The following is a 27244-nucleotide window of genomic DNA, read 5'->3' on the forward strand; positions in this document are numbered from 1 at the left end:
AACGTCCTTGCTAAACTTTCCCCTCTACATTTCCCACTAGGCGTTTCGTCACCCTGCCATTAACCCACTTAGGTGGCTCACATTTTGCTACGTTAAAGCCACAATGTTAAAACAGGTGTCCTGCAAGTAGCAAATTACAAAGTGAATTCAGCACCAAGATGCTGGACAGCTCCTTTCGCTGCTCCCCCCTGCGGTAGAACACTCACCTCGAGCTGCAGCTTCCAGCCCCGCCCCCTGTTCACGGAGACTAGGGTCCAGCGCCAGGCTCAAAGACAACAGCGTGTTGTCGGGTTTGATTGGCGATTTCTGTAACCAAACAAAGGAACGAAGAAGCGATCCTGGGAAAGCTATTGGGTGAAGTCGCAGCAAACAGCCAATCAGATTTTGCGGGAGGCGGGGTGTCATTGCCAACTCATTGTGATTGACGGCTGCTTGTGAGCGGAGACCTGACAGTTCGAGCTTGCGCAGTGGAGGGGGCGGCCTCGGGATGAGGAGCACCTGAATTGATCAGTGGCTTTGGGAGTTAGTAGCTGCTTGTTTCCAAGCGCGCTGCTACGGCGGGTCAAAGTAAATATCAAACACGGCCAAGTAATGGCGAGGATGCAGACTTGGGTCCTTGGTAGAGAAGCCATCGCATCATCTCTTGACTCCCAGAATTAGTGCTGCACTTTAACATATCTTCGCAGCATTTTCTTCAACAAGCGCTGTGTTCCTAAGTGTTTGTGATAATTGATTGGGCTCTGCAAGAATGCAACAAGTTAATTGCACCAGATACTGCCCCGTCTATCTTTCGTGCGTTAGAGCGTAAGTCTGTTCGTTCATCTTTTTTGTGCGAAATATATCTTGTTAAATATTTTTGCCTAGGAGATTATATGCACTGTCAAGTCGGCAATGAACGTGCACTTGTGTCAGAAAGAAGACAGGCTGCGAGAATGAGTGGCCATTGAGACTGAAAGCAGTTGTAAAGACAAATCGTTTAAGAATTCAAGGTAGACTGCAGCAATTCTGCTTTGAATCGAAATTATCTTAAACAAATTGGTCGTATTCAAGGTCAAAAAGTGTGGCGCTGGAAAAGCGCAGTCAGTCAGGCAGCATCCGAGGAGCGGAGAATCGACGTTTCGAGCGTAAGCCCTTGATCAGCACCACACTTTTTGACTCTGATCTCCAGCATCTGCAGTCCTCACTTTCTCAGAATTGGTCGCAATTATAATCCAGATGGTTTCTATCATTTTTCCATAGTCGAGACTGAAAAAAATGCACCAATTTTATTGACTGTGCCTTTAAATGATGCGAAGAATTAATTAATAAGTTCTGATCGTTGTTAATCGGATGTTGAACTGTGTTGTAAACTTAAGCTGAAATCGCCGCGATATTTTACGCAGACTTTATGGAGCTCGACTTTAAGAAGTCTTCGAGCTAGTTCGAGAAGCCCGTCTGTGTAATATATGCATTCCGACGAAAACTAAACCGCCGGACTTAATACTTATTCATTTAACAGCTTAGTACAGTAGCTAACATATCTGACAGTTTTGTCTCATCTCTTCTTGGCGAAAGCCCCTCAGTCCGCAACCTTTGATTACGGACGTACTGGGATCACTGTTACGCACAGTAGAATATGTATTGTGTTGCTTTCAGTAATTAATTTGTACAAGGAACAGGACGAATTAAAATCAATATGATAAATTAAATATTTTACAAGCAACAATTAATTTGCCGAGTACAGTATTAGATATGTAGACAAACCTTCATAATTAAGTTTGGCAACGTGAAAGTATAAATGGAAATTTTATGTGATATATATCGTGCACTTGGAAGGACATTTATATCGCGCGAAAACACTGTCATAGCTGAAACAGTTGATCTGGCTGAAACAAGTTATTGCTTCTCCTTGTTTATCGATTTTGATCGCTACCACTAGCGAGGATTCCGAATGCTTCCAGGCAAAGTGCTGCGGACGCCGGAAAGCTGAAACAAGCACAGGGAGCACTGGGGTCGAGATTGTGGTGTTGGAAAAGCACAGCAAGTCAGGTAGCATCGGAGGAGCAGGAAACTCGGTATTTCTGGCAAAAACCCTTCATCAGGAATCCTCGGATGCTGCCTGACCTGCTGTGCTTTTCCAGCACCACACTCTAATCTCCAGCATCTGCAGTCCTCACTTTCGCCGAACAGAGACCGGAGCAACTCAGCATCTGTGGAGAGAGGAACTGCGAACGTTTTCAGTTGGTATAAATTCTTTAGAACTTCCGAGCACCTCGGAAGAAGTCATAACAGATTCGAAACGTTCACTGATTCTTCCTGCACCGATGCTGCCCGAGCTGCTGAGTTTCTCTAGCGCTATTTGTTTATCCGTGCGTAACCCTGATGTGCAAGCTCATGTGCAATTTAATTGAAAATAAATTTTATGCAATAAAATGATACCAGATATAAATGAAACATTAATAATATGCCAACTTCATAATTTTAGGTTTAAATTATTTGTGATGTAAACAAAACCTATGGCTCATTCTGTTACTTCCTGGACTTTACCTTCCTACCAATCACTTAGTATTGAACTCGAATATTGCTTTAAAAAAAGTCATATTGTGGAAACACTTCTTGCATGCATCAGGCAAAATGCAAGGTGCCAGACTTAAAATAATCTCAATTTATACTATGGTAGACAGGGTGCTGATTGACAAGACAGTTTGGGAAGAGCAGTTGCCAGAGAGAAGGCATCAGTGAAGCGTGGGCTCACTAAACCTCTGGATAGTTTAAAAAAGGCATAAGGCTTGAACATGTTTCCCTTTGTTTTGCATTGAATAATTTCTGCATATAAAAGCATGCTTCATCTAAGAAAATGTACTTGAACCATGATACAAACTTGACTGGTTATTTAACTTCCTTGTTATTATAACTGTGAGCACATTTCCAAAGAAATGGGGATAGCCACAGAAGACTACTGCACTAGCTGCTGAACTCTCTTACCTTTCCTGGAGTTAACCCATCTCTGTGACTGTATCTGAGACTTTCCCCCCTTCCTATAACTGCCATCCATCACATGCTGTTGCAAATTCCTCATTGCGATGACTTAATGTTGATGGCCTGCACAGGCCATCGACATTAAGGACAAAAGGGTAACTAGGGAGAGAATAGGGCCTCTCAAAGATCAGCAAGGCGGCCTTTGTGTGGAGCCACAGAAAATGGGGGAGATACTAAATGAATATTTTGCATCAGTATTTACTGTAAAAAAGCATATGGAAGGTATAGAATGGAGGGAAATAGATGGTGACATCTTGAAAAATGTCCATATTATAGAGGAAGAAGTGCTGGCTGTCTTGAAATGCATAAAGATGGATAAATTCCCATGAGCTGATCAGGTGTACTCTAGAACTCTATGAGAAGCTAGAGAAGTGATTGCTGGGCATCTTGCTGAAATATTTTTATCATCCATAGTCATAGGTGAGGTGCCAGAAGACTGGAAGTTGGCTAACGTGGTGCCACTGTTTAAGAAAGGTGGTAAGGACAAGTCAGGGAATTATAGACCAGTGAGCCTGACATCAGTGGTGGGCAAGTAGTTGGAGGGAATCCTGAGGGACAGGATGTACATGTATTTGGAAAGGCAAGGACTGATTAGGGATAGTTAACATGGCTTTGTGCGTGGGAAATCATGTCTCACAAACTTGATTGAGTTTTTTGAAGAAGTAACAAAGAGGATTGATGAAGGCAGAGTTTAAAAGTTAGAATTCTTGTGTTTGTCCTGTTGAGTGCAAGATGAAAAGCTTTGCCAATATGTTACTTTTCAGTGTTGACAGTTATAAAACAGCAAAGAATTTTCATTCTTCAAAATTTTCTTCCTTGTTAATTCAGTTAAAATCTTATCCAATGTAACATCAGTGACATGTTTTTGTAATTGTTGTTTGGGCCAAACTTTACAAGTTGAATCAAGTCTTAGATGTCAGGGCAAAAATGGGTCCTAAGGTCACACTTGTGGCAGCAAGACATACTGAGCAACTTTATCAATGGTATTGTCTTAGTTGACTAGCCTGAGGGTCCAATATCCAGTTAAGGACAACAACTGAGTTTCTGATGCTGTCAGCTTTGGAGCCTTGGCAGTCTTATGGGGAGAGATGCTTGGTGCTGTGGTATGCAAATCATCTTAGTTTAAAAGGAAAACTCACGTTGAGGTGGTCACTTGATCATGTTGAGGTGACCTGTGGCCAATTCCAAAAAAAAATCAGCTCAGACATCCTATTACATTCCATAATATTTACAAGTTTAGAGTTAGGGAAGGAGTTCTTATAAAGTAATAATACTGATAGGCCTACTGTAGTTAAGCATTTAAACAGAAGTGACCTTCAAAAATGGTGTTGCTGTTCAGTTCAAATGCTATCTCCATGCTGATGAGTTGCTTGTAAGCAATGTTGCTAAACTGCAGATGATGAATCCAGTTGCTGCCACACCAGCATTTGCACCTATGTTCCACTAAATCTCAGAAATATTTTCAGAGCTAACAAAACATAGAACTGCTCCAATGCATCTGAACTGCACAGTTCTAACCTAGGACCATTAAACACCTGGCACAGGATTTCTTTCACAGTTGCAATTTCTACTGGAAATGAAATCAGTCTTTACTGTTGTGATATTACATCACTTTGGGTGTTGATTATGAACCTGTTTGGGAAGGATTTCCAGTGTTGCACAAATTCTCCTTTTTAAGTTTATGCAAGTATGTCAGGTTTCACTTGCTGAAGCTGCATAAAGGAGCAAGCCAAAAACTGAACCAAGCAGACTGCTCCAAACATTCGCCTGCTTCGAACAATTTTCTTGAAGACAACTGAGAAGCAGGAAGTAAAGAGCTCAGATCTGTAATCATGCTTTTACCCAGAACTGCCATGAAAAAAAGATTAGGTGTTTTGATGCTGCGAATGGAGGAAAAAGAACAACACAGACAACTGCACTATCACCTTTACATTTAACTCCTGATGGGGGTGGGAAAGGGGTGATCAAGTTGCTACATTCCCCTGGGGAGAAGTGTTGTTGAGAGGCCCTGAATCCAGTTACTAATTCCAACTACCATGTCTTCCACACAATCTTGTTGCATTTTTCTGATTTAAATGATAAAAGGTTTAAAGTCAATAATCCCTCTGTCATCAGTTCATTTAAAATATTTGCAGGGATTGTGTGGTTCATTGGAAGCAAAGTAGAAAATGTTCACAAATTTAGATAAGAATTCCATGCTTGCCCATTAATATGTACTCTATGTCAAACACAATGCGATTAAGTTGGCAATGTTATTTAAATCATTGAACTGTAATGGGTCCCTGTCACACCAGGTTTTTTTTAGATTAGATTAGATTACTTACAGTGTGGTAACGGGCCCTTTGGCCCAACAAGTCCACACCAACCCTCCGAAGAGCAACCCACCTAGACCCATTTCCCTACATTTACCCCTTCACATAACACTATGGGCAATTTAGCATGGCCAGTTCACCTAACCTGCACATCTTTGGACTGTGGGAAGAAACCAGACCATCTGGAGGAAACCCACGCAGACACAAGGAGAACATGCAAACTCCACACAGACAGTTGCCTGAGGCGGGAATTGAACCCGGGTCTCTGGCGCTGTGTGCCACTGTGCCGCCCAAAGGTACTAGGTAGTCCTAGTATTTAGTTAAAATAATGATAATTTGTGTTTACATGACATGCTTAGCATAAACTAAAAAAATGAACTTTATAAGGTATATTAACCAGCAGCCAAAAGCTGACACTTATCCACGTGGAAAATATTGGGGCATGTCAAAGACATGGAATTCTTGCATGGCCACCTGATCTATTTTACATGGCCCCAGCCCTTCTGCAAAGATGTCCCTGGTCAAAAGGAGATTGCTGCTGATTCTGGTGTTGGAACTCAAAACAAAATGCAGATTAGCCAGCGTCTAAGAGGTGGTTGGGGTGTAATCAAAGTTGATGTTTCATTTTGATGAACTTTCATCAGAATGATTATTGAAGGTGATTTTAGAGGAGTATGTCACTGGAGGAAGAAAAGAATGTAGTAAAGAAGATTCAATACCAGACATTTGTGTTTCGACAGCTGAAGAGTTGGCTGCCAAAAGTAAGGCGTGGATGGGAGACACAAGAGGCCAGGATGAGAGTAATGCTAAACCGTCAGCTGGTTGGAAGCTAGGAACAGATCAGAGATTAGTGTGGACAGATTTGATCACAAAGATGACAGTAGTAAAAGCAAGCACATGGTGAGGTGAATGAATGGAATTTGGATGAACTAGCATTACGTGGCAGAGTATCAGATGAGCTCAACCTGATGCAGAATGAAGTTTGAAAGCCTGCTAAGAGAGCTTTGGAGTAATTGCGTCCAGTGGCGACACCACACCCAGGGTTGTAGTCGTGTGAACTGAGTCAGAGTAGACAGTGAGGATATTAAAACTGTAAGGAATAGGAATAACATATGAAGTAGGCTATTCAGCCCCTTGAGCCTGTTCTGCCTTTCAGTAGGATCATGGTTAATCCAACATTTCTTAAGTCCATTTTCCAGCATTTTTCCCATACCCCTTGGTTCCCTACATACCAATAATCAATCTATCTCAGCCTTAACCATACATAAGGACTGTGATCTCATGGCTCTCTTTGGAAGGAGTTCCAAAGACACTGTCCAGTCAGAAGAAATTTCTCTTCATTTAAGTCTTAAATCTGTGTCCCTTCATGTTGACAGTATGCTGTCTGGTCTTAGAGTCTCCTATGAGGGGGAAACATCCTTTCAGCATTTACCTTGTCAAGTCCCTTAGGAATTCTACATATTTCAATAAGATCCCTTCTCATTCTTTTCAACTCCAGTGAGTAGAATCCCAACCTGTTTAGTATTTGCTAGTAGACATTTTCCTCCATTCTGGGGATCATCCTCGTGAACATTCTCTGAATTGCCTCCAGTGAAATGATGTCTTTGTTTACTTAAGGCACATTTCAGAGAAAAGCAGATGTTCTTGCTGATCAAGTGGATATAAGGTCAGAAGCATAGCTGCAGGTGAACAGAAACAAATTTACCATTTATTCAGCAAAATTGTTAGGATTGCTTTGTAGTTTTCTTCCCCAGTTGTTTTCTATCTTTTATTTTCTACTTGTCCAGTTTGCTTTTATTTATAAAAAAACAATTATGGATGCTGGAAATGAAAGAGAAACAGAAATTGCTGGACAAACTCAGCAGATCTGGCAGCATCTGGCAGATCTGGCAAATTTAGTTAATGTTTTACGTCCAGTGACCCTTCGGTTCAGAAGCTGCCAGACCTGCTGAGTTTTTCCAGCAATTTATTTTTGTTGTATTTTAATGGTGCCTGAAAGTTAGATAGCATGTTGCATTGTACAGTATAGGTATTCTAAAGATCTCCTCTTTTGGCTTTTATCTAGTACATCTATGTGGAGTCAGTTAGTTTTGATTCTTTGATCCAGCATTTAGAGTCATAGAGTCATAGAGATGTCCAGCACGGAAACAGACCCTTCAGTCCAACCTGTCCATGCTGATCAGATATCCCAACTCAATCTAGTCCCACCTGCCAGCACCCGGCCCATATCCCTCCAAACCCTTCCTATTCATATACCCATCCAAATGCCTTTTAAATGTTGCAAATGTACCAGCTTCCACCACTTCCTCTGGCAGCTCATTCCATATATGTACCATCCTCTGTGTGAAAAAGTTGCCTTTAGGTCTCTTTTCTATCTTTCCCCTCTCACCGTAAACCTCTAGTTCTGGACTCCCCCACTGCAGGGAAAAGACTTTGTGTATTTATCCTACCCATGCCCCTCATAATTTTGTAAACCTCTGAAAGGTCACCCCGCAGCCTCCAACACTCCAGGGAAAACAGGCCCAGCCTGTTCAGCCTCTCCCTATAGCTGAAATCCTCCAACCCTGGCAACATCCTTGTAAATATTTTATGAAGTTTCACAACATCTTTCTGATATCAAAGAAACCAGAAATGCATGCAATATTCCAACAGTGGTCTAACCAATGTCCTGTACAGCCGCAACCTGACCTCCCAAATCCTGTACTCAATACTCTGACTGATAAAGGAAAGAATACCAAACGCCTTTTTCACTATCCTATCTACCTGGGACTCCACTTTCAAGGAGCTATGAACCTGAACTCCAAGGTCTCTCTGTTCAGCAACACTCCCTAGGACCTTACCATTAAGTGTATAAATCTTGCTAAGATTTGCTTTCCCAAAATGCAGCACCTCGCATTTATCTAAATTAAACTCCATCTGCCACTTCTCAGCCCATTGCCCATCTGATCAAGATCGTAGAGAGATCAAGTAAGAGTTGGGCAACTCCTTGACCAGTTTTCAAACTTCATTCTACTAAGAGTGTTGTTGGCATTATTGGGCTCCCTGTGAATCCATGATTCTCCAAAAAGGTCTGAAAGTATCCTATTACTATTAGTAATATATGACACTAAGTTTTTGTATTTTCTTTTCAGTTTCAGCAATGTTTAGTTCATTCAGTCGACATACTGGATATCTGGCATTGCCTCCCTTTTTTGCACTGCGATCTCTTTCTCCAAGGAAATAAAGCTGCACACTTCCTGCTTATCAGCGTGACTCACAAGATAAAGTACTCATGAGGAGATTGGCATGGTGCAAGATAGTCTTGGCCACATCTTTGGTCTGGGTCCTACTGGATGTCTTCTTATTGCTGTACTTCAGTGAATGCAACAAATGTGATGATAAAAAAGACCGCTCTTTATTACCAGCCTTGAGAGGTAAGTGTTTTCTGTTGCTAGCTTTGTCACCATGTGAAATAACTGAATTCAGAAAAGAGAGAACACATTGTAAGGGTAGAATTCATGAACAAAAAAAAAAATCTGCTTATCCCTGCACCACAATACTTTATGATGATCTTCCTTTGTGCTTGAAAATAACTATTCTGTATTGAGGTGACTTTTAAACAGCAATATTATCCAAGATTAGTGTAGTTACAATGACTATTTCTGTCATGCATTCAGGGTGTGAACTACAAGGAATTTAAATTTGAGATTCTTGATCATTTTTTAGATGTAATGTTGGTGTGGTCAACATTCTTTGTGGCTAAATACTTTTAAGATTGATCTTGGGTAATACTAGTAAAGTATTATTTAAGCATTTTGTTCAATATTCAAACAGAACAACAAACTTCAGTGAATTATTGGGATTGCATCAGCCTCTATAAATACTACTTGTCGCAAGGGTTTAGATTGCAGTGATTGGAATATCTGCTGTGATTGTATTGTTGTACAACAAAAAGCATTTGAACTGAGTTTTATGAAAATTCAATTGAAGCTTGTTAAAGATCACCCGAAGGAAATTCAAGTTTAGGACTGAGGGCAAAATTCTCATGGCAGACTGAGTACTGCCCTAATCAGTAAGCTAGCAACTTTCTTTCTCTCTCCTCATTTTCTAAAAAGCTCGGGGCTGGAAACTATCAGAGGAAATGAGAGACTGAAAAGTTTCTGGAAAATGTCCCCTCATTTTTAAAAGGCTCATCCGGTATGTTTAACCATGATACAGATATGCTGGTGTTGGACTGGGGTGGACAAAGTTAAAAATCACTACACCAGGTTATAGTCCAACAGATTTATTTGGAACTACAATCTTTCGGAGTGCTGCTCCTTTGTCAGATAGCTAGCCGACAGGATCATAGGACATGGAATTTATAGTACTTTATTGCAGTACTCTGAAAGTTTGTACTTCCAAATAAACTTGTTGGACTATAACCTGGTATCGTTTCATTTTTAACTTGTATTTCCTTGCATTAAACATACCATGTGAACTTTTACCAGACATATGGAATTCTTTGAAAACATGGAAGTCTTCAAGGCAAAATGTGTTTATGAACTAATTTAGCAAATTGAAGCCTTAATTTAGCTATTGGAGATCTGGTAATACATTTAGCCAATTACAGAACTCAGTATGCCACAGATTAAGCATTGAAACAAAATAATATATACAGGTTTTCTGCTGTGCCACAAGTTAACAATGAAAAAAATTACAATTTACCTGTCTCCACGATAGAAATGTGTTAAAACATTTGCTACAGTTTTCTTTTGATTAAGTTCTTATGTAATACACTAGTGAACTGGTCAAGGACCATTTAAAAGGAGCAATGCTGTGACAACTCCTTTATTCTTACATTGTTCTCCTCACTTCTGATGGTCATCTGCTGTTCTTGGTTTGTATGCATCGTGCAGATAAAATGCACATGTTATCTCAATAATTCCTTGACTTTGATATCAGCAACATTTTTTGAGTTTGAGATCTTCAGGTATCTCTCCTCACGTCATTTATAGCTACTTCAGTAACTGTTGTTCTTTATGTAAATTGTTCAAATTACACTTGTTTATGCACATACCTAGAAGTTCTTAAATTAACAATGTGACATTATGATGTTTTGTGATGAAAGAAAATTTGATTTTTGTGTTTGAATGAATAAGGAAACAGTCAAAAGTAAGTGATTTAACATCATGTTTTGTGCATTTCTGTGAAGGTGGGAAGCTTGGATTTGAAAAATTCAGTTTGCCTAATTATATTCGTTTTGAATTTCTAAATATTTTAATTGCATCTCCAGTACAAAAGAATCTTTAAAAACCTTGAACTGCCAAAATCCTAAATAGATACTCTTTGCTACTTTTCAAAATGCCTCTCTTGTGTATTAAGAGATTGCCCAAAATAAGATTTCAGTGGTAGCTAAATTGCGTCAAAAATAGCAGTTTGTTTCAATTTTCAGCGTTTCTGCACATTGATTTTCTTTTATTGTTACTTTGGAGTGAATAAATAATACCTTGACTTAGGATAAACATAATTATTGAAGCATAAAATTCAAAGGGATGTTCATTTTTGTACTGTAAAAATGTTGCCTTTTTTCAAATTGTTAACTTGCAGGCTTTGAAATTATTCCTACTTTTTATAGTTGTCATCTTTAAAATACCTTTTCAGCAGAAGATGTGTTTACAATGTTCATGAAAGACTTGTCAGGAGCTTAACTACTTGCAAATTTTTCCTATGGAAGAGTGCAGAATTTGACATGGATCAGACTTGCTAATGAGATTGCTTGCTTTGTATTCCTCCACATAATGTAAAGAGGTATTTGATAGGTTAATTAAGTGGGCAAACATTTGGCAAATGGAGTATGATGTGAAAAAATGTGAAGTCAGTTTTGGAAAGGAGAATAAAAAAGCAGCATTAAATAGAAGAAAAAAAAACTGCAGAAAGCTCTGACACCAAGGGATTTGGGATCCTACTGTATGAAACACAAAGTTAGGACATAGGTGCAGCAGGTAATCAGGGCCAGAAATGGAATATTGGCCTGTATTTCAAAGGGGTTGGAGCAAGAGAGTAGGGAAGTCTTTCTGCAACTGTACAGTTGCTGGTGAGATCACATCTAGAGTACTATGAGCAGTTTTCATAGAATTCCTACAGGCTATTTGGCCCAACAAGTCCATATCAACCCTCTGAACAGTAATCCACCGAGACCCGTTTCCCTACCCTATTTCTCTACATTTACCCCTAATCTACAAATGCCCTTATTTAAGGAAAAATATCATCTCATTGGAGCCCGTTCAGAGAAGGTTCATGAGGATGATCCCTGGTATGGAAGGATTGTCTTATGAGCAAAGGCTAAACAGGTTAGGACTTTATTCACTGGAGTATAGAAGAATGAGAAGTAATGTCAATGAAACATAAGATTCTGAAGGGGCTTGACAGGGTAAATGCTGACAGGATGTTTCTCTTCATGGGAGAGTCTCAGACCAGAGAACATAACCTCAGAATGAAGGGGCGGTAATTTAAGACTGAGATGTGAAGGAGTTTCTTGGGCAGCACTGTGGCTCTGTGGTTCGCACCACTGCCTCACAGCAGCAGGGTCCCAGGTTCGATTCCGGCCTCAGGCGATTGTCTGTGTGGAGCTTGCACATTTTTCCCCATGTCTGCGTGGGTTTCCTCCAAGTGCTCTGGTTTCCTCCCATAATCCAAAGATGAATTGGCCATGCTATATTGCCCGTAGTGTTAGGTGCTTCATTCATAGGGAAATGGGTCTGGGTGGGTTACTCTTCGGACGTTCGGTGTGGACTGGTTGGGCCGAAGGGCCTGTTTCCACACTATAGAGAATCTAATCTAATCTAATCTAATCTCAAATGTCTTTGGAAATCCTTGCCACAGAGTGCTATGGAGGTAGTGTTCTTGTCTATATTGCAGGCTGAAATAGATCCTTGATCATTGATGATTATGGGGAAAGTGCTGGAAAATGGATGTGAGGAATGTTAGATCAGCCGTGATCCTACTGAATGACAGAGCAAGCTTGAGGGGGTGAATGGCCTCCACCTGATCCTTTTACTTAATTACACCCCCGCCTCCCCCACCACCACAACCTAACGTCCCAAATACAAGGATAAATTCTGACTGTTCAGCATTAAAAACTGTCACTCCATTAATAGATATATATAGCTGAGTGGATTTTTAAAATTTAAGTTGCACTACGTTAATTTTATTAAAAAGTGGTCATTTGAGTTTTAGGGATTTTTTTTAGATTAGATTACTTACAGTAGTGGAAACAGGCCCTTCAGCCCAACAAGTCCACACCGACCCTCCGAAGAACAACCCACCCAGACCCATTCCCCGACACCTAACACTATGGGCAATTTAGCATGGCCAACTCACCTAACCTGCACATTTTTGGACTGTGGGAGGAAACCAGAGCACCCGGAGGAAACCCACACAGACACGGGGAGAATGTGCAAACTCCACACGGATAGTTTCCTGAGGCGGGAATTAAACCCAGGTTTCTGGCGCTGTGAGGCAGCAGTGCTAACCACTGTGCCGCCCTCCACAATGCAGACTTTAGTCCAACATTTTACCCATTCAGACCATCTTGAATAAACCTTGTAATACAAAAGATTTTACTGCTACTTGATTACTTACATTTTAGTATGTTATATATAACTGGAATTAAATGGTTTGAATATTATTTGGATGTTTGTTTATGTTTATTGAATCTTGTGTATTTGAGTAACTCATGAAAATAAAATAATGGAAGAATAGTAATAAAGAATTTGTCTTGGGTGTTTTATGATCTCAGGAGCACCTGAACACCACATAATTCAGGATTTGTTTTCATGAGAGTTGTTTTAAAATTGTTTTTAAAAACAAAGTAATTGCTACAATATAGGCAACTGCAGTAGCGTTGTTCTGCTCCTGATGGTTGAGAAATAAGTACTGGTTGGAGTACTAACTATCTCTCTTGCTAATTTTAAGTAGTGCTACTAAATAACTATATGAAATAGTGGTTTGAATCACATTTGAAAAATGGAATTTTCAAACATTTGTCAGCACTCCTTTGGTTTTACATTGATATATCAACTTAGAATGAATGATTGCTCCAATTCAAAAAATAGGTTTCTTTCAAACTGGTCATTGCTGGCTAGGCCAACATTTATTGCCCATCCCTAATTGTCTTGGGGTTCCTAGTGCCTACCAGGTCCACTACTTGAACATTGACTGAGACTTGGTTATATAGGGCACAATTTTGAACTTTACACATGACGCAAAACTTAAATGTACTATTAACAGTGAGTAGGATACTATTAGAGTCTGAATCTAGCATGGTAAATTAAATTTAATGGAGAAAAGTGTTAAGTGGTGAATTTTGGTATCAAAATTGAGGGGCAATACAAAGTAAAGGACATCGTTCTAAAGTGAGTGAAGGAGCGACAAGACCTGAGGTTATATGTTAAAAGTGGCAAGGAAGATTGAAGTTATGGTTTGTATTATTCAGGATCTTGGGTTTTCTAAAAGGACCCTTTTCAAAAGAAAACTGTTATGGAACTTCTTACAACTCTGGTTTGGCCATAACCAGATTGGTGAGCTGGACTTTGAATAATGAGGATGGAAGCTCAAGTTTGAAAATTTCCCACTGCACAGACCTATCCTTACATAAATGGCCACTCCAAGTACTATTAATTGCATTGAAGAGATGGATCTGTAAACCCCTTAAGTAGGTCACATGTGGTCAGAGGAAGATGAATGCTGATGTGGACATGCTGGTTTGAAGACCTATCCCCGTTTTATTAAAGAACATTGGGTCCTTTGGCTCTCTTGCTTCTCATTTCCTCAATCCCCCTGTGCCTATTCATGTTCCATGCTGCATCCAAGACACTCAATTAATTATTTAGCAGACACAGGTTTCTGAAGCCAGGTGATAACCTCCTTCTTTCAAATGTTTAATTTTATATTGCTTTGTTCCTCCTCAGTGCAAAAGGGGGCTTCATTGAAGCCTCACTGGTGGAAGTTGGCTGGCCCTAAACCTGGCTTGCAAGAACAAGTTTTGCCCTGGTAATTCAAAGCCTACCATTTAACAAATGGATTTTATCACAATAAACTTGCTTGTGACTTGTTGAATATGCACTCTGTAAAACACAGATCAGCCATATAGTAACAAGAAATTATTAATGCTGGTGGAGAGAAGCAACCATTTAGATAGCTACTTCAAAAAGAAACTGCTGCTGTTAAACCCTTAAATCACTTCCTTTAATCTTGTACAGATAAAGATTCATTAATTGAAAGCATGGATCAAGTCTGTTATAATGACCACAAACATTAAAGGACATGGTTCTAAAGTGAGTAAAGGAGCAACAAGACCTGAGGTTATATGTTAAAAGTGGCAAGGAAGATTGAAGTTATGGTTTGTATTATTCAGGATCTTGGGTTTTCTGAACTCATCCAGCCATTGTTGAGAGTTGCCATTGTTCTTACGGTTCATTTATTCTTTGCACAGTGCATACTGAAGATCATGGAGGAAACATGGTTAAAATTTCTTAACCTACCTGTTGAAAACTTCATATGTATAGACTATTAATCGTGATCATAATCATGGCCTTGACAGGCCATGAACTGTATTCCTGATGAAGGGCTTTTGCCCAAAACGTTGATTTTCCTGCTCCTTGGATTCTGCTTGACTTGCTGTGCTTTTCCAGCACCACTCTGATCTAAACAAAGGCCATGAACAGTGCCCTTGCTTGACCAAATAAATTGTGAAGGAGAATGAGATGCCTCCCACTATTGGAACTGACCTGACAGGATTGCAGGCTTGCTGCCAGCACATTTACCTCAGTGCTAAATGTTGCGAGCGTTGGGAATGATATTGGTATCCTGGAATCTGTTCCCACTTGCAATTTTTAAAAGTCCAACTCTACCTAAATCTGTGCTATTTTTTGGATATGAAGGATTTACAGAGGGTGCAGAAAAGATTCAGGAGAGTAGTCCCCAGAATGCAGTAATTCAATTAAGTGGGTAGATGGAGAATCTGACACTATACTGAGAATGAGTTTGGAAAGCAGTTTTCAAAATCATAAAGGGTCTAAAGAGATTAGCCAGAGAGCAATTGTTTGTGTTGAATACAAAAAGAACGTAGATTTAAGATGATGATGAAGATGCAAAACAACTGTTAAGTAGTTAGAATTGGAAATGCATATTGCCAATTGGGAAACAGCTACAATTGGGAATTTCAAAGTGGAATTGGATAAGCAACTGGAGAGACAAAGTAAGACTGACGAGTTGAGTTTTTCTTTTGCAGAGACCCAGCAAGGATGATGGGTTGAATGGCCTTCCTTGTGCTGTAGGCATTCTGTGAATGTCTGGAATGGGATGTGGAAACTTGACTTTTTGACTGAGATTCAAGAGCTGCTATTGAGCCAATACAGAAAGAGACATTTTAATGCGTATTGACTGGGTAGTTTAACTTATGGTGATCAATGAACTTTAAACCTACATCTGTTTGCATTAACATAATACTTATGTCAATATTTAGAATTGTAGTAGCTTGAAACTTAATCCTGGGAAGCGCTTAGATCTGATTCGGAGGTTAAGGGCAAGAGTTTTCAATGTTGTAGACTTTGAACTTCTTTTGGCTGAGGCATTCCGTGGATTCATTCAAGGTTGCCATGCACTGGGGTGTGGCTAACGTAACCCAATGTTTAAGAAGGAATGAAGAAGAATGGGAAAGTATTGACCTGCTGTCTTGGCATTATTAGCTGGGAAAATGTTAATCTATTATGAAGGATGTGGTAATTGGAGATTTACAAAAGATTGGTAAAATCAGGTAGAATAAAATCGACTTTATGAAATGTATATCATGTTTGACATGCATTGGAGCTTTTTGAGGATATTAGTTGTGGTAGCATGGCTAAAAGAACCACTGGATGTACTTGGATTTCCAGAAGCCCTCTAAGATCCTACACAAGGTTAGGAAATAAAATTACAGCACATGAAGTTGGAGAAAAAAAAATGTGGTGATTGAGAAATGGTTAACAAACAGAATGGAGAGTGTAGGAATAAATAATCCATTCTCAACATGACAGGTTGTTACAAATAGTGTGCTGCAAGGATAAATACTACATTCATAGCTGTTTCCAATCAATATACAGTGTAAATGATTTGGATGTGAAGACCAATTGTAATATTTTCACACTTGTTGATGATACCAAACTGGGCAGGTATTTAAGTTGAGAAGGATACACTGAGGCTTTAAGAGAACTTTATAGGTTCAGTGAATGCTTCATACAAGAGAAATGAATAAGTTCACATGTTCACCTTATATTCCAATTCTGCAGAAAACAGGTAGAATATTTCTTAAATGAGATGAGGTTGTGGAATGTGGATGTCCAAAGGGACCTAGATGTCCTTGTTCACGGGTCACTAAAAGTTAGCATACTGGTGCAGCAAGCAATTATGAAGGCAAGTTGTAGGTTGTTGTTTTTAAGATTTAAGTACATGAGCAAAGATGTCTTGCTGCAATTGTATAAAACTTGGCGCAACCTCAATTTCATTATTGTCTGCACTCTAATTTTCCTTGTCAGAGAGAGAGAGTGAGTGAAGTGGAGGTTTGCCAGATTGATCCCTGGGTTAATTTATGGAGAGAGGTTGAGGAGCTTGGTTCTTATTCTTTGGAGATTTGAATGAAGGGTGAACTCATTGAAACCTTTGGTTCTTGCAGAACACAATAGGTTGGCTGTAAATCATATGTTTACTATGGCTAGTGAGTTTTAAGACTGAGATGCGAAATATCTTCAAGCTTAGGATGATAAATCTTTGCAATTCCCTCCCCTAGAGGAGTGAAAGTTCGACTATTGAGCAGGTTAAGGACACATCTATAGATTTTTGAAGACCAATGACATCAAGGGATGTGGAGAGTGTTGGAAAGTGTCAATGAGTTAGATAATTGGCCATGATCAAATAGATGTAGCAGCAATAAATTATAAATGCACTGATACATTAAAACAAGATGTTTATTCGGTATAATAATATAATTAAGAAATAAGGAAATATAACATTATTGAAAGGAAAGAAGGCATGTGGTCTGTATACATCTGCATATTTTTACACACACCCAAAGGAAGAAACTAAGCTTTATTATCACACAAACATTAACCACAAATAAGTTTTTACACAATCCGATTTGGTAAATTTACCCAAATTAGTTTCCTCTATAAAATGAGGAAATACTGTTACACAAATATGGATTAACTGTGTCCAAATAGATTTATGTAGGGGTGGACCTCTGATCAGTCACTTCATTGACCTTTCCTTTTGAGGGCTTTGGTGATTGACTGACTATTCAGCGGAAGCAGTGAATTTTGCAAGCAGTCCTCTGTTAAGTAAACTTTTGGCTATTTCTAGCCTTTTGAGGCTTCCATCAGGGGTTATCAAAAAAAACCTTGAACAAGGGACAAGTCTAATCTCTGTCAGACTTATCAAAGTCTGGATCCTTTGCAAAGCTCAGGTTGTTAACCCCAACCTCTGTGCTGAAATGTATACTGTTCTTCAGTTAAGCTCCACTTCATTGCCCACCCAAAGTGTGAGGCCATTCAGTGTCGTGACATGAAGTTCAAGGGTCATCGGGATCAATATAGGATAGATTTCTCTTTTTAAACTGTAAATAAAGCACTCTTGGGATGGAGCAATATTAGTTGAAACAGTAACAAGGTATGATGGCCCTGGGACCATGGCCAAAATCTATAGTTATAAAATATTGTCACCAACTACGTAATATTTAATCAAGTCAATTAATCATTCATTCTTGGGTTTAAGTCAGTCTTTGCAAAGGAAGAATTCATTTTGGATTAAAGATCAGTGAAGCAGAAATGAGAGATAAAAGGTGAAATTGTAAAAAAGAAGTAATTTTTTTCCAGTGTAAGTGTACTGGTTGATTAAATGATGATGGATCATTTTACGTAACCAGAATTATAGTGACCCATTTTACCAGTCATATATTTCAAATATTAAATGTGTTTTTGCAAATTCTCTGAGTTAAAAAGTTAGCCCACAAAATAGGTAGAGTTGCAAGGGTTTACTGAAGTGAAACCAGGATACCTACATTAATTTGACAGGATTTCATACTGCTGACATAAGGGTTTTGTGAACATACATATGAATATGGACTTTGACAGGGCTAATTTACCTTTTATAATTTGCCTACAATATTATTGATAGCAGAATCCATTATACACATTTCCAGTCCTGTTAATCTGAATTCCCCATCCTTAATACTTCTCCTTGCTTTGCTGCTTATACTATTCTTTCTTTCACTGCCTTCCTTCTGCTCTCTATATTGCCTTCATTAATGTCTACAACAAGGCTTTCCTTGTCACGAAGAATGCGTGTTGCGCTTAGTTAAATGCAACACCAGGAGAACTGAACCAATTCTAGGCTGGTCATAGAATATCCGTTTCAGCACCTTTCAAATCTATGTTCTTCTGGAAGAAAGTCAAAGGGCTAAGTTCACAGGAATATCATAAACTGCACATTCGCTGCAAATTATGCACCATTGTGATATTGAAATATGTCATCTTTCCTTTGCTGTTTGGTGATAGTTTTGGAATTCCTTTCTAAGAGCATTGTGATCTGTGACAGTAAAATTGATGTTTAACTGTGCTTGGAGGCGATTAGGGATGGGCCAAAGCATTACCACCAGCTCTTGAACATGAACACAACTTACTGAAGTCAATCTTTACAAAACTAAATATCTACAGAAAGGATGCAGAATGTAACTAGCAGTGTTTCTGAAAAGTAGTCTGATGTTTAGAGCTTCCCTATATGTAGCTGTGAAATGAATCTCTTAGAATCTGGATATAACTTACATGATTTTGCACCTACCTTTTTAGCTTGAGGCCAATGATAAATACAAAAGAGCACTATATCATTTATTCTATCCTGCTGAATGCTTTTGGGCTTTAGATAATACTGACTGGTTTCTCTGATGCCAGTATCTGGATGATTGAAACCATATGAGTATAGCATAGGGGAATAACCATTTTACCATAGCAACTAATATATTTGTTACACACCCACACCAAGACTGTTTTCAATGAAAGGATAACAGGGCATATTCCAGATTTCTTCACTACAAAAACTGTATAGTGATGGAATTATAGTAATGTGTAAATGCTTCACTATATTTAGAATGCTTCACTACATCCTCAACACAAATCATTTTTGGTTATAATCTAATATTCTTGTCTACAATTGGTACAGCAGCATATGTCTATTATGAAATGTCCAGCTAGGTTAAATTTGGAAAGGATTGAAATACTGAGGTTTCCTTGATGGTGAATTCCATAAGCTTCTGCATACTACCCTCTTGTAATGCACAACAGATCTTTAAGTTTAGTAATGTGATTGTAAAAAAAATATAAAACCAGGATCTTGCAGATGTAGGTTATTGTTCGTTATGAATAAGCAAAACAAAATGCAGCAGATATTTGGGTTATTGCACATCAATTTGGATTTAAAACTGAAGCCACTAAATTTCATTGTGGTAAACAATTAATATAAACGTCTTTGCAGTTAATTCATTTTCATGTAAATTTTTTTTAATGCCTAAGAGCTAAAATTCATGTTAATGCCTTAGAGCTAAAGTTAATCTCTACTGCATGTTTTTAGTTAATGGAAAGTTAAAGGTCACCATTATGTTCCATACACTTGAAACATTATATTTTGCTCATAACCAACTCTATGTTTGGGTCTCACGAAATGATAAACTTATTAACGCATATTTCCCAGGTTCCTAATTCTTGGTTAATGAGATGCAGAGGACCTTTTGGCTATTGTTACAAAAGCAAAATTTCAAGGATACTGGGAATCTACAATAAGAAATGCTGAACATACTCCGCAGATGTTTTGGCCTCTGTGGAGAGAACAAAAATAATGTTTCAGGACCTTTTCTCAGACTGTTACTTCTGCTTGAAGCACTTTCTTTGCAAATTCAATCATTGGTTGCACACGTGCCTGATGTTTATATTGAATATTATATTCAATGGATATATTGTCTGTATCCCTGCTAGCATGTGATATTTATTTTACATACTGTGTGAGTTCACAAGCTGGTAGATGAAATTGGAAGTACCAATCACTCCCTCAAACTGCTCCAATTTATTTAATATCTACACTGGCTTCAGCCATCTCATACAGGCGAGCAGAAGAAATTCGGGTTTTAACAAAGATGTGCACTTTATATTTGCCTACAGTGTTATTTTCTCATTTTCATTTTTAATTTCCCTTTTAGCAGTCTAGGCTTAAAATGAAAAATTATTCTTGAGGATTTTTAGGCTGTATCCTGATTTCCTTTTAAAGAAATCTGCAATCATTTGTATTTCAGACTTTACAGTTATGTACATTCAGCCATATCAGTCCAAGACTTTGTGTAGCTTTTCAAGTGCAATCCTTATGCTGAGAGTCATAGTCGTACAGCATGAAAACAAACTTTGGTTCAACCAGTCCATCCCAAACTAAACTAGTCTGCCTGCCTGCTCGCTCATATCTCTTCAAACCTTTCCTATTCTTGGATTTATCGAGATGTCTTGAAAACATTGTATCCACATTCAACATTTCTTCAGGAAGTTCATTCCACATGTGAACCACTCTGTGGATATTAAAAAAATCCTTTTTAAAAAAATTTCTGTCCTCTCACCTTAAAAATGTGTGCCCTTGTCTTGAAATCCCCTATCCTAGGGAAAAGACAAGTACTATTAACTCTATCTATACCTCTCATTATTTTATAAACTTCTACCAAATTGCTTGTCAACTTCCTGTGCTCCAGTGAAAAAAGTCCCAGCTTAATCAGCCTTTCTTCGATAACTCAAACCTTCCATAATTGGCAACATCCTGGTAAATCTCTTCTGAACTCTCTGCAGCTTAATATCCTTCCTATAACTGGTTGACCAGAACTGGACACTGTATTCCAGAAGAGGCCTCACAAATGTCCTGGATAACCTCAACATGCCTTCCCAAGTCCTGTACTCAAAGGACTGAGTAATGAAGGCAAGTGTGCTAACCTTTTTAATCACCTTATCGAGATGTGACACCAACTTCAAAGAGCTATGTACCTGAACCCCTAGGACCCTCTGTTCTACAACACTGCCCAGGGCCTTACCATTAATTGTATAAGCCCTCCCCTTGTTTGCTGTACCAAAATGCAATACCTCGCATTTATCCAGATTGAACTTTACCTGCCATTTTTCGGCCCATTGATCCATTTGATCAAGATTCCTTGGTAAGCTTAGAAAATCTTCACTGTCTACTATGTCATGAATTTTAATGTTGGCTACAAACATACTAACCATACCTTCTGTATTCTCATCCAAATCGTTTATGTAAATGACAAACAAAAGAGGAAGCAGAACCGATCCCTGTGGAGCAGCGCTGGTGACAGACCTCCAATCTGAAAAGCAACCCTCCACCACCGGTCTCTGTCTCTTGCTGTTAAGCCAGTTATGTACCCAATTGGCAAGCTCACCCTTAATCCCATGTGACCTAACTTTTCTAATTAGGCTAAGATGCAGAAATTTATTGAAGGCTTTACTGAAGTCCAAATAAAAAATGTCTGCTGCTTTGCCCTTATCAATCTTTTTATAACTTTCTCAAAAATTTGTTTACTAATATGATCCAGTAAATGAGCGTGTTTTCCTTCATTTTTAAATCCATATTAATCAATTGTCCCTGTTTTTGATATTGGTCAGTTTCTTGTTTTATGCCATAGAGCAGAGGAAAATGAAGTGTAGTATTTCTGTAAAAACAAGACTCTGCCAGTGGAGGAATAACTGGAACTATGTGGAGGAGCAACAGGAGGAAGTAGCTGAGGAAGAGATTTTGAGAGGAGAGAATGAAGATGGCAAGTAAAGAAGTGCCTGGAGAGGAGTTGAAGATGGCAACAGGATGAAGGGTCACAGGAGGATGGGCAATAGATCACATGGGATTCAGGGTGAGTTTGCCAATTGGATTCAAACTTGGCGTGACAGTATGAGACAGAAGGTAATGGTGGAGGGTGTTTTTTGGACTGGACACCTGTGACAAGGAGTGTTCCATGGGGGTGAGTGTTGGCTCCACTTTTGTTTGCCATTTATATAAATGATTTGGATGAGAATTTAGAAGACATGGTTAGTAAGTTTGAGAATAACAACAAAATTGGTGGTATAGTGGATAGTAAAGAAGGTTATCTAAGATTACAAAAGGAATCTCGATCAATTGGGCAAATGGACTGAGGAATGGCAGATAAATGCAAGGTATTGCAATTTGATAAAACAAACAAGGGCAGGACTTGTAGAGTTAATGGTAGAGCCTTGAATAATATTGTAGAACAGAGACCTAGCCACTCAGGTGCATAATTCGTTGCAAGTTGCATCTTCGGGAGACCAGGTGGTTAAGAAGGCATTTAGCATACTTGCTTTCATTGCTCAGACTACTGGATATAGTAATTGAGATGTCATTTTGAGGTTGTACAGGATATTGGTGAAGCCTTTTCTGGAGTGCTGTGTACAGTTCTTGTTTCTCTGCTTTAAGAAGGATATTATTAAGTTGGAGAGGGTTCAGAAAAGATTTACCAGAATGTTGCTAGGACTGGAGGGTTTGAGTTATAAAGAGAGGCTGGATAGACTAGGACTACTTTCACTGGAGCATTGGAGTTTGAGGGGTGTCCTTCTAGTGAAAGAGATTTATAAAATTATGAAGGCATGGATAAAGCGAATATCAAAGGTCTTTTCCTTAAAGTGGGGGAGTTCATAACTAAAGGGCATATTTTTAAGGCGTAAGGAGAAAAATTTAAAAGGGACCTCAGGGGTAAGTATTTCACATGGAGGGTGGTTTGTATGTGGAATGGACTGCCAAATGGGGTGGTTGATGCAGGTACAGTTAAAAGACATTTGAATAGGTATGTAAATAGGATGGGTTTAGAGGGGTATGGGCAAAACACAGGCAAATGGGAAACTTTGGCATGGACGAGATGGACTGAAGGTTCTGTTACTGTCCTGTATGACTCTCTGACTCTTATTTGGTGTATTCAATTAATGTTAATTTGCTGTTCAGATTTTTTTATAAACGGTCAGATACCTGATCAAGTCTATTGGATGGAATGTTGATGTTGCAGCTGTCGGTAGCAAAGATCACATGTTTATTTGCAGTTGATTTGTTCTCGCTGAGAACCTGACTCTGTTGCTGCTTTACCTGCAGTTGCTGATTGTGATAATTTTACTCTGGCCAGCAGTATTTTTGCCTTGTACCTGAAATAGCAGTAGGAGCCATGTGCTGCAGTGATGTTTGTTTAACATTACATTCACTGCACCAGCTCATTTTCCCTCAGTTTCTTTTTCAAATCTGTTTCAAGACCTGTTTATTGTTAGTGAACGGCCACTAAGCTGTTCGTTACCGACTCAACATTATTAAACTGGACCTTAGACTGTTGCATACCAACAGTTGCCAGGTGAGAATAAATGGGCTCAGGCACCAACCTCATGCCATGTATATTCTCCTGCTGCTGTGCCATGCCTGCCTGGGAAGCTGAAACGCTACTAAAATGCTGAGCACAGTGCTGAGTGAGCTGAGCTGTTGTCCTCTGGGGGAATTTAATAAGAATAGACAAATAAGTGGCTTGTCTACCTTTTTCTTTGCCTTTTCCATAGGCCAACAATTCTTACTCTTTTTAAAGAAAAGCCTATGTCACCTGAAAAAAAAATTGCTTGGTCAAGTTTTTGAAACTTTCCTTTGTTTTTCAAAGTTGCTTGAAGGGAAGTCACTGGGTAGGCCATGCTTGGACAAGGCTTTCCAAGCTGTTGTTCCTGACATGCAGTGGGTTGGCTGACAAAATTTGACAATCATGGCTCCCTAGCCTGTCGTGGCAGTCATGGAGTATGGTTGGGCCCACGAGAATGATTGTAGAAATGCTGAGCATCAGGTTGGGCTCAATGATCAAGTACTCCTTCAGTCAGGTCTCTGCAGGCAATGTGGTGCGAGTCATCCTGAGTGAAGGACTGATTGAAAAATAATTCCTGTTCATTCAGAGCAAGGGGATGAAATATAACCTGCTAACCCAAATAGCAAGTGACCGTACTAATGGGTGGTCAGGTGCTTGAGGCAGTCCAGTGAGAAGACCCGAACCTCCTTCCATTCCCTGGGTCATTGTTCACCTTTGTTTGGTTTTACAGCCTCTAGCTCTAACCCCCTAAAAAAACCGGATGAAGTGTACTTTCTTCATTCCGTTCGGCTGTTGAGGTTAACAGCGGCTTGTTGTCTTCGTCTGAAAGCCTGGATCAAAGAAATGAATTGATAATCTTGCAAAATGGTTTTTTGAAACAGTTAATTTTCAAATGAGGGAAACTATTCCCTGAAATTTACTTTTTCCACTTTTCCCTTTTTAAAATCTCCTTTGTTTCTGACTGTTGTTTTGTTTGCCACCCTGTTCTAATTTTCATTTTTGTGTTACTTTCTTTTTCTCTGTTCATTTTATTGTGAGAAGCAGACATATGGACAGAAGTAATATGTGTACTCAACTTCCTCTAACACTGTTGCTTATGTTCCCTCTCACTTCGCGCGCTTGCCAACTTCTAATGTATGGCTTTCAAACATTTATCACTGTCTTTCACATTCTCAGGATGCTGTAAAATTTTGCAATATAGTCATTGCTATGGAGACCAGATGTTACTGTGACAATATTATTACCTTACGAGGTATAGTTTGTCTTCCCCCTGTTCTTGGTTTTTCTCAACCATTTGAAGAAACAGTTTCTGATAAGTGAACTTCAACTTTCATATCTTTATTTTTTGTTTTCTCTTCCTGTTTCCACTTGTGGCTTTGTGACCTTGCTACCACGCAATCAGACGTTCCTCCTCTAACACCTCAGTTGCCAGATTTTCCACTGGCTTTTCAACCACAGTGGGCATCACACCCACCTGTGATCTAGCTAAATCATTACTCTGGATAAACTGTATCTCTGGAACAAAGCATTTCTTTATTACTGTACAACTACTTCACTTTTTTTCACTGGACTCACCAACCTCACTTTATATGGAGCACTGCTCTTCTCATCATGAATGCCACACTCTTTTTCTGGTAATGCTCCTTCTGAGGGCAGCACGGTGGCATAGTGGTTAGCACTGCTGCCTCATAGTGCCAGAGATCAGGGTTCAATTCCCGTGTCCGCCAACTGTCTGTGTGGAGTTTGCACATTCCCCCCGTGTTTGCGTGTGTTTCCTCCGGGTGCTCTGGTTTCCTCCCACAGTCCAAAAATGTGCAGGTTAGGTGAATTGGCCATGCTAAATTGCCTGTAATGTGAGGTGTAGGAGAATGGGTCTGGGTGGGTTGCTCTTTGGAGGGTCGATGTGGACTTATTGGGCCGAAGGGCCTGTTTCCACATAGTAAGTAATCTGAATTACATCTCACCATGAAAGATTGACCAGCTCCCGATATTCTTAATTTCTTTACCTACTTCTCCTGGCATACATCGGTAAATCTTACCCATGCAAGTAAATTCTTGAAAGGGATCTGGCACTTTCCCCAATTGCTAAACCTCAGATTGAAATTCATGTCAGAAGCCAAACTTTGATCTATGAACCAACGCAATCATGTACCATTTCCACAGCTAATCTTGCAATTCTAACTCTGTTTTTCCACCTGAGTTCTTTCTACATCAGGAAATGAATTTTTGAACTCCAAAATAATTGTGTCTCTGAGCACAATATTATTGTAAATGCTCTGGTCTCTCTCTCTCAACTTTATTTGATCCTTTCAAGCTCATGTTTGACTAGGGTCCCCCCTCAGAGTCCTAAAACTTTGTCTGTAGGCTTCTGGTACGAGCTGATATGCCCTTAAGATGGTTTTAAACACCTCATCATACTACCTAGATACTTCTCTGACAGTGATGCAAGTACTTCACTAGCTCTACCAATCAAATTTGTTTGGATCATCAATACCCATATGGCCATCAACCATTTCATTCATTTTCTTAAACGAAGTGTGAAAAATTCTTCTACATCCTTCTCATTGAACAATGGTAAAGCTTGGACACATTTAAACAGATTCCCTACCAGGCCTTTGGCTTGATGGGATTGCTGTCCTTGAAATAATTCCAAGAAAGCTGGTATCCTGTCACCAAGGAGAAAGTGAGGACTGCAGATGCTGGAGATCAGAGCTGAACATGTGTTGCTGGAAAAGCGCAGGTCAGGCAGCATCCAAGGAACAGGAGAATCAACGTTTCAGGCATCAGCCCTTCTTCAGGAATGAGGAAAGTGTGTCCAGCAGGCTAAGATAAAAGGTAGGGAGGAGGGGCTTGGGGGAGGGGCGTTGGGATTGCAATAGGTGGAAGGAGGTCAAGGTGAGGGTGATAGGCTGGAGTGGGGTGGGGGCGGAGAGGTCAGGAAGATGATTGCTGGTTAGGAAGGTGGTGCTGAGTTTGAGGGGTTTGACTGAGACAAGGTGGGGGGAGGGGAAATGAGGAAACTGGAGAAATCTGAGTTCATCCCTAGTGGTTGGAGGGTTCCCAGGTGGAACATGAGGCGCTCTTCCTCCAACCGTCGTGTTGCCATGGTCTGGCGATGGAGGAGTCCAAGGACCTGCATGTCCTTGGTGGAGTGGGAGGGGGAGTTGAAGTGTTGGGCTACGGGGTGGTTGAGTTGGTTGGTCCCAGAGGTGTTCTCTGAAACATTCCGCAAGTAGGCGGCCTGTCTCCCCAATATAGAGGAGGCCACATCGGGTGCAGCGGATGCAATAGATGATGTGTGTGGAGGTGCAGGTGAATTTGTGGCGGATATAGAAGTGTCCCTTGGGGCCTTGGAGGGAGGTAAGGGGGGAGGTGTGGCCGCAAGTTTTGCATTTCTTGCGGTTGCAGGGGAAGGTACTGGGAGTGGAGGTTGGGTTGGTGGGGTGTGTGGACCTGACGAGGGAGTCACGGAGGGAGTGGTCTTTTCGGAACGCTG

The 27244-nt window shown here is 39.7% G+C and overlaps 1 protein-coding gene across 2 annotated transcripts in view; it reads left to right on the forward strand.

Annotated features, from left to right (window-relative positions):
- The first annotated feature begins 504 nt into the window (after window positions 1-504).
- galnt13 (polypeptide N-acetylgalactosaminyltransferase 13) overlaps window positions 505-27244 on the forward strand; it is a 433026-nt gene continuing 406286 nt past the window's right edge. For both annotated transcript variants that reach the window (XM_072579362.1, XM_072579363.1), the window contains exons 1-2: window positions 505-804; window positions 8462-8743. In XM_072579362.1, coding sequence (XP_072435463.1) covers window positions 8602-8743 — 142 coding nt within the window. In that variant the 5' untranslated portion in view covers window positions 505-804; window positions 8462-8601. The remainder of the gene's footprint in view (window positions 805-8461; window positions 8744-27244) is intronic.

Source organism: Chiloscyllium punctatum, chromosome 10 (assembly GCF_047496795.1).
Source record: "Chiloscyllium punctatum isolate Juve2018m chromosome 10, sChiPun1.3, whole genome shotgun sequence".
Taxonomy (NCBI): domain Eukaryota; kingdom Metazoa; phylum Chordata; class Chondrichthyes; order Orectolobiformes; family Hemiscylliidae; genus Chiloscyllium; species Chiloscyllium punctatum.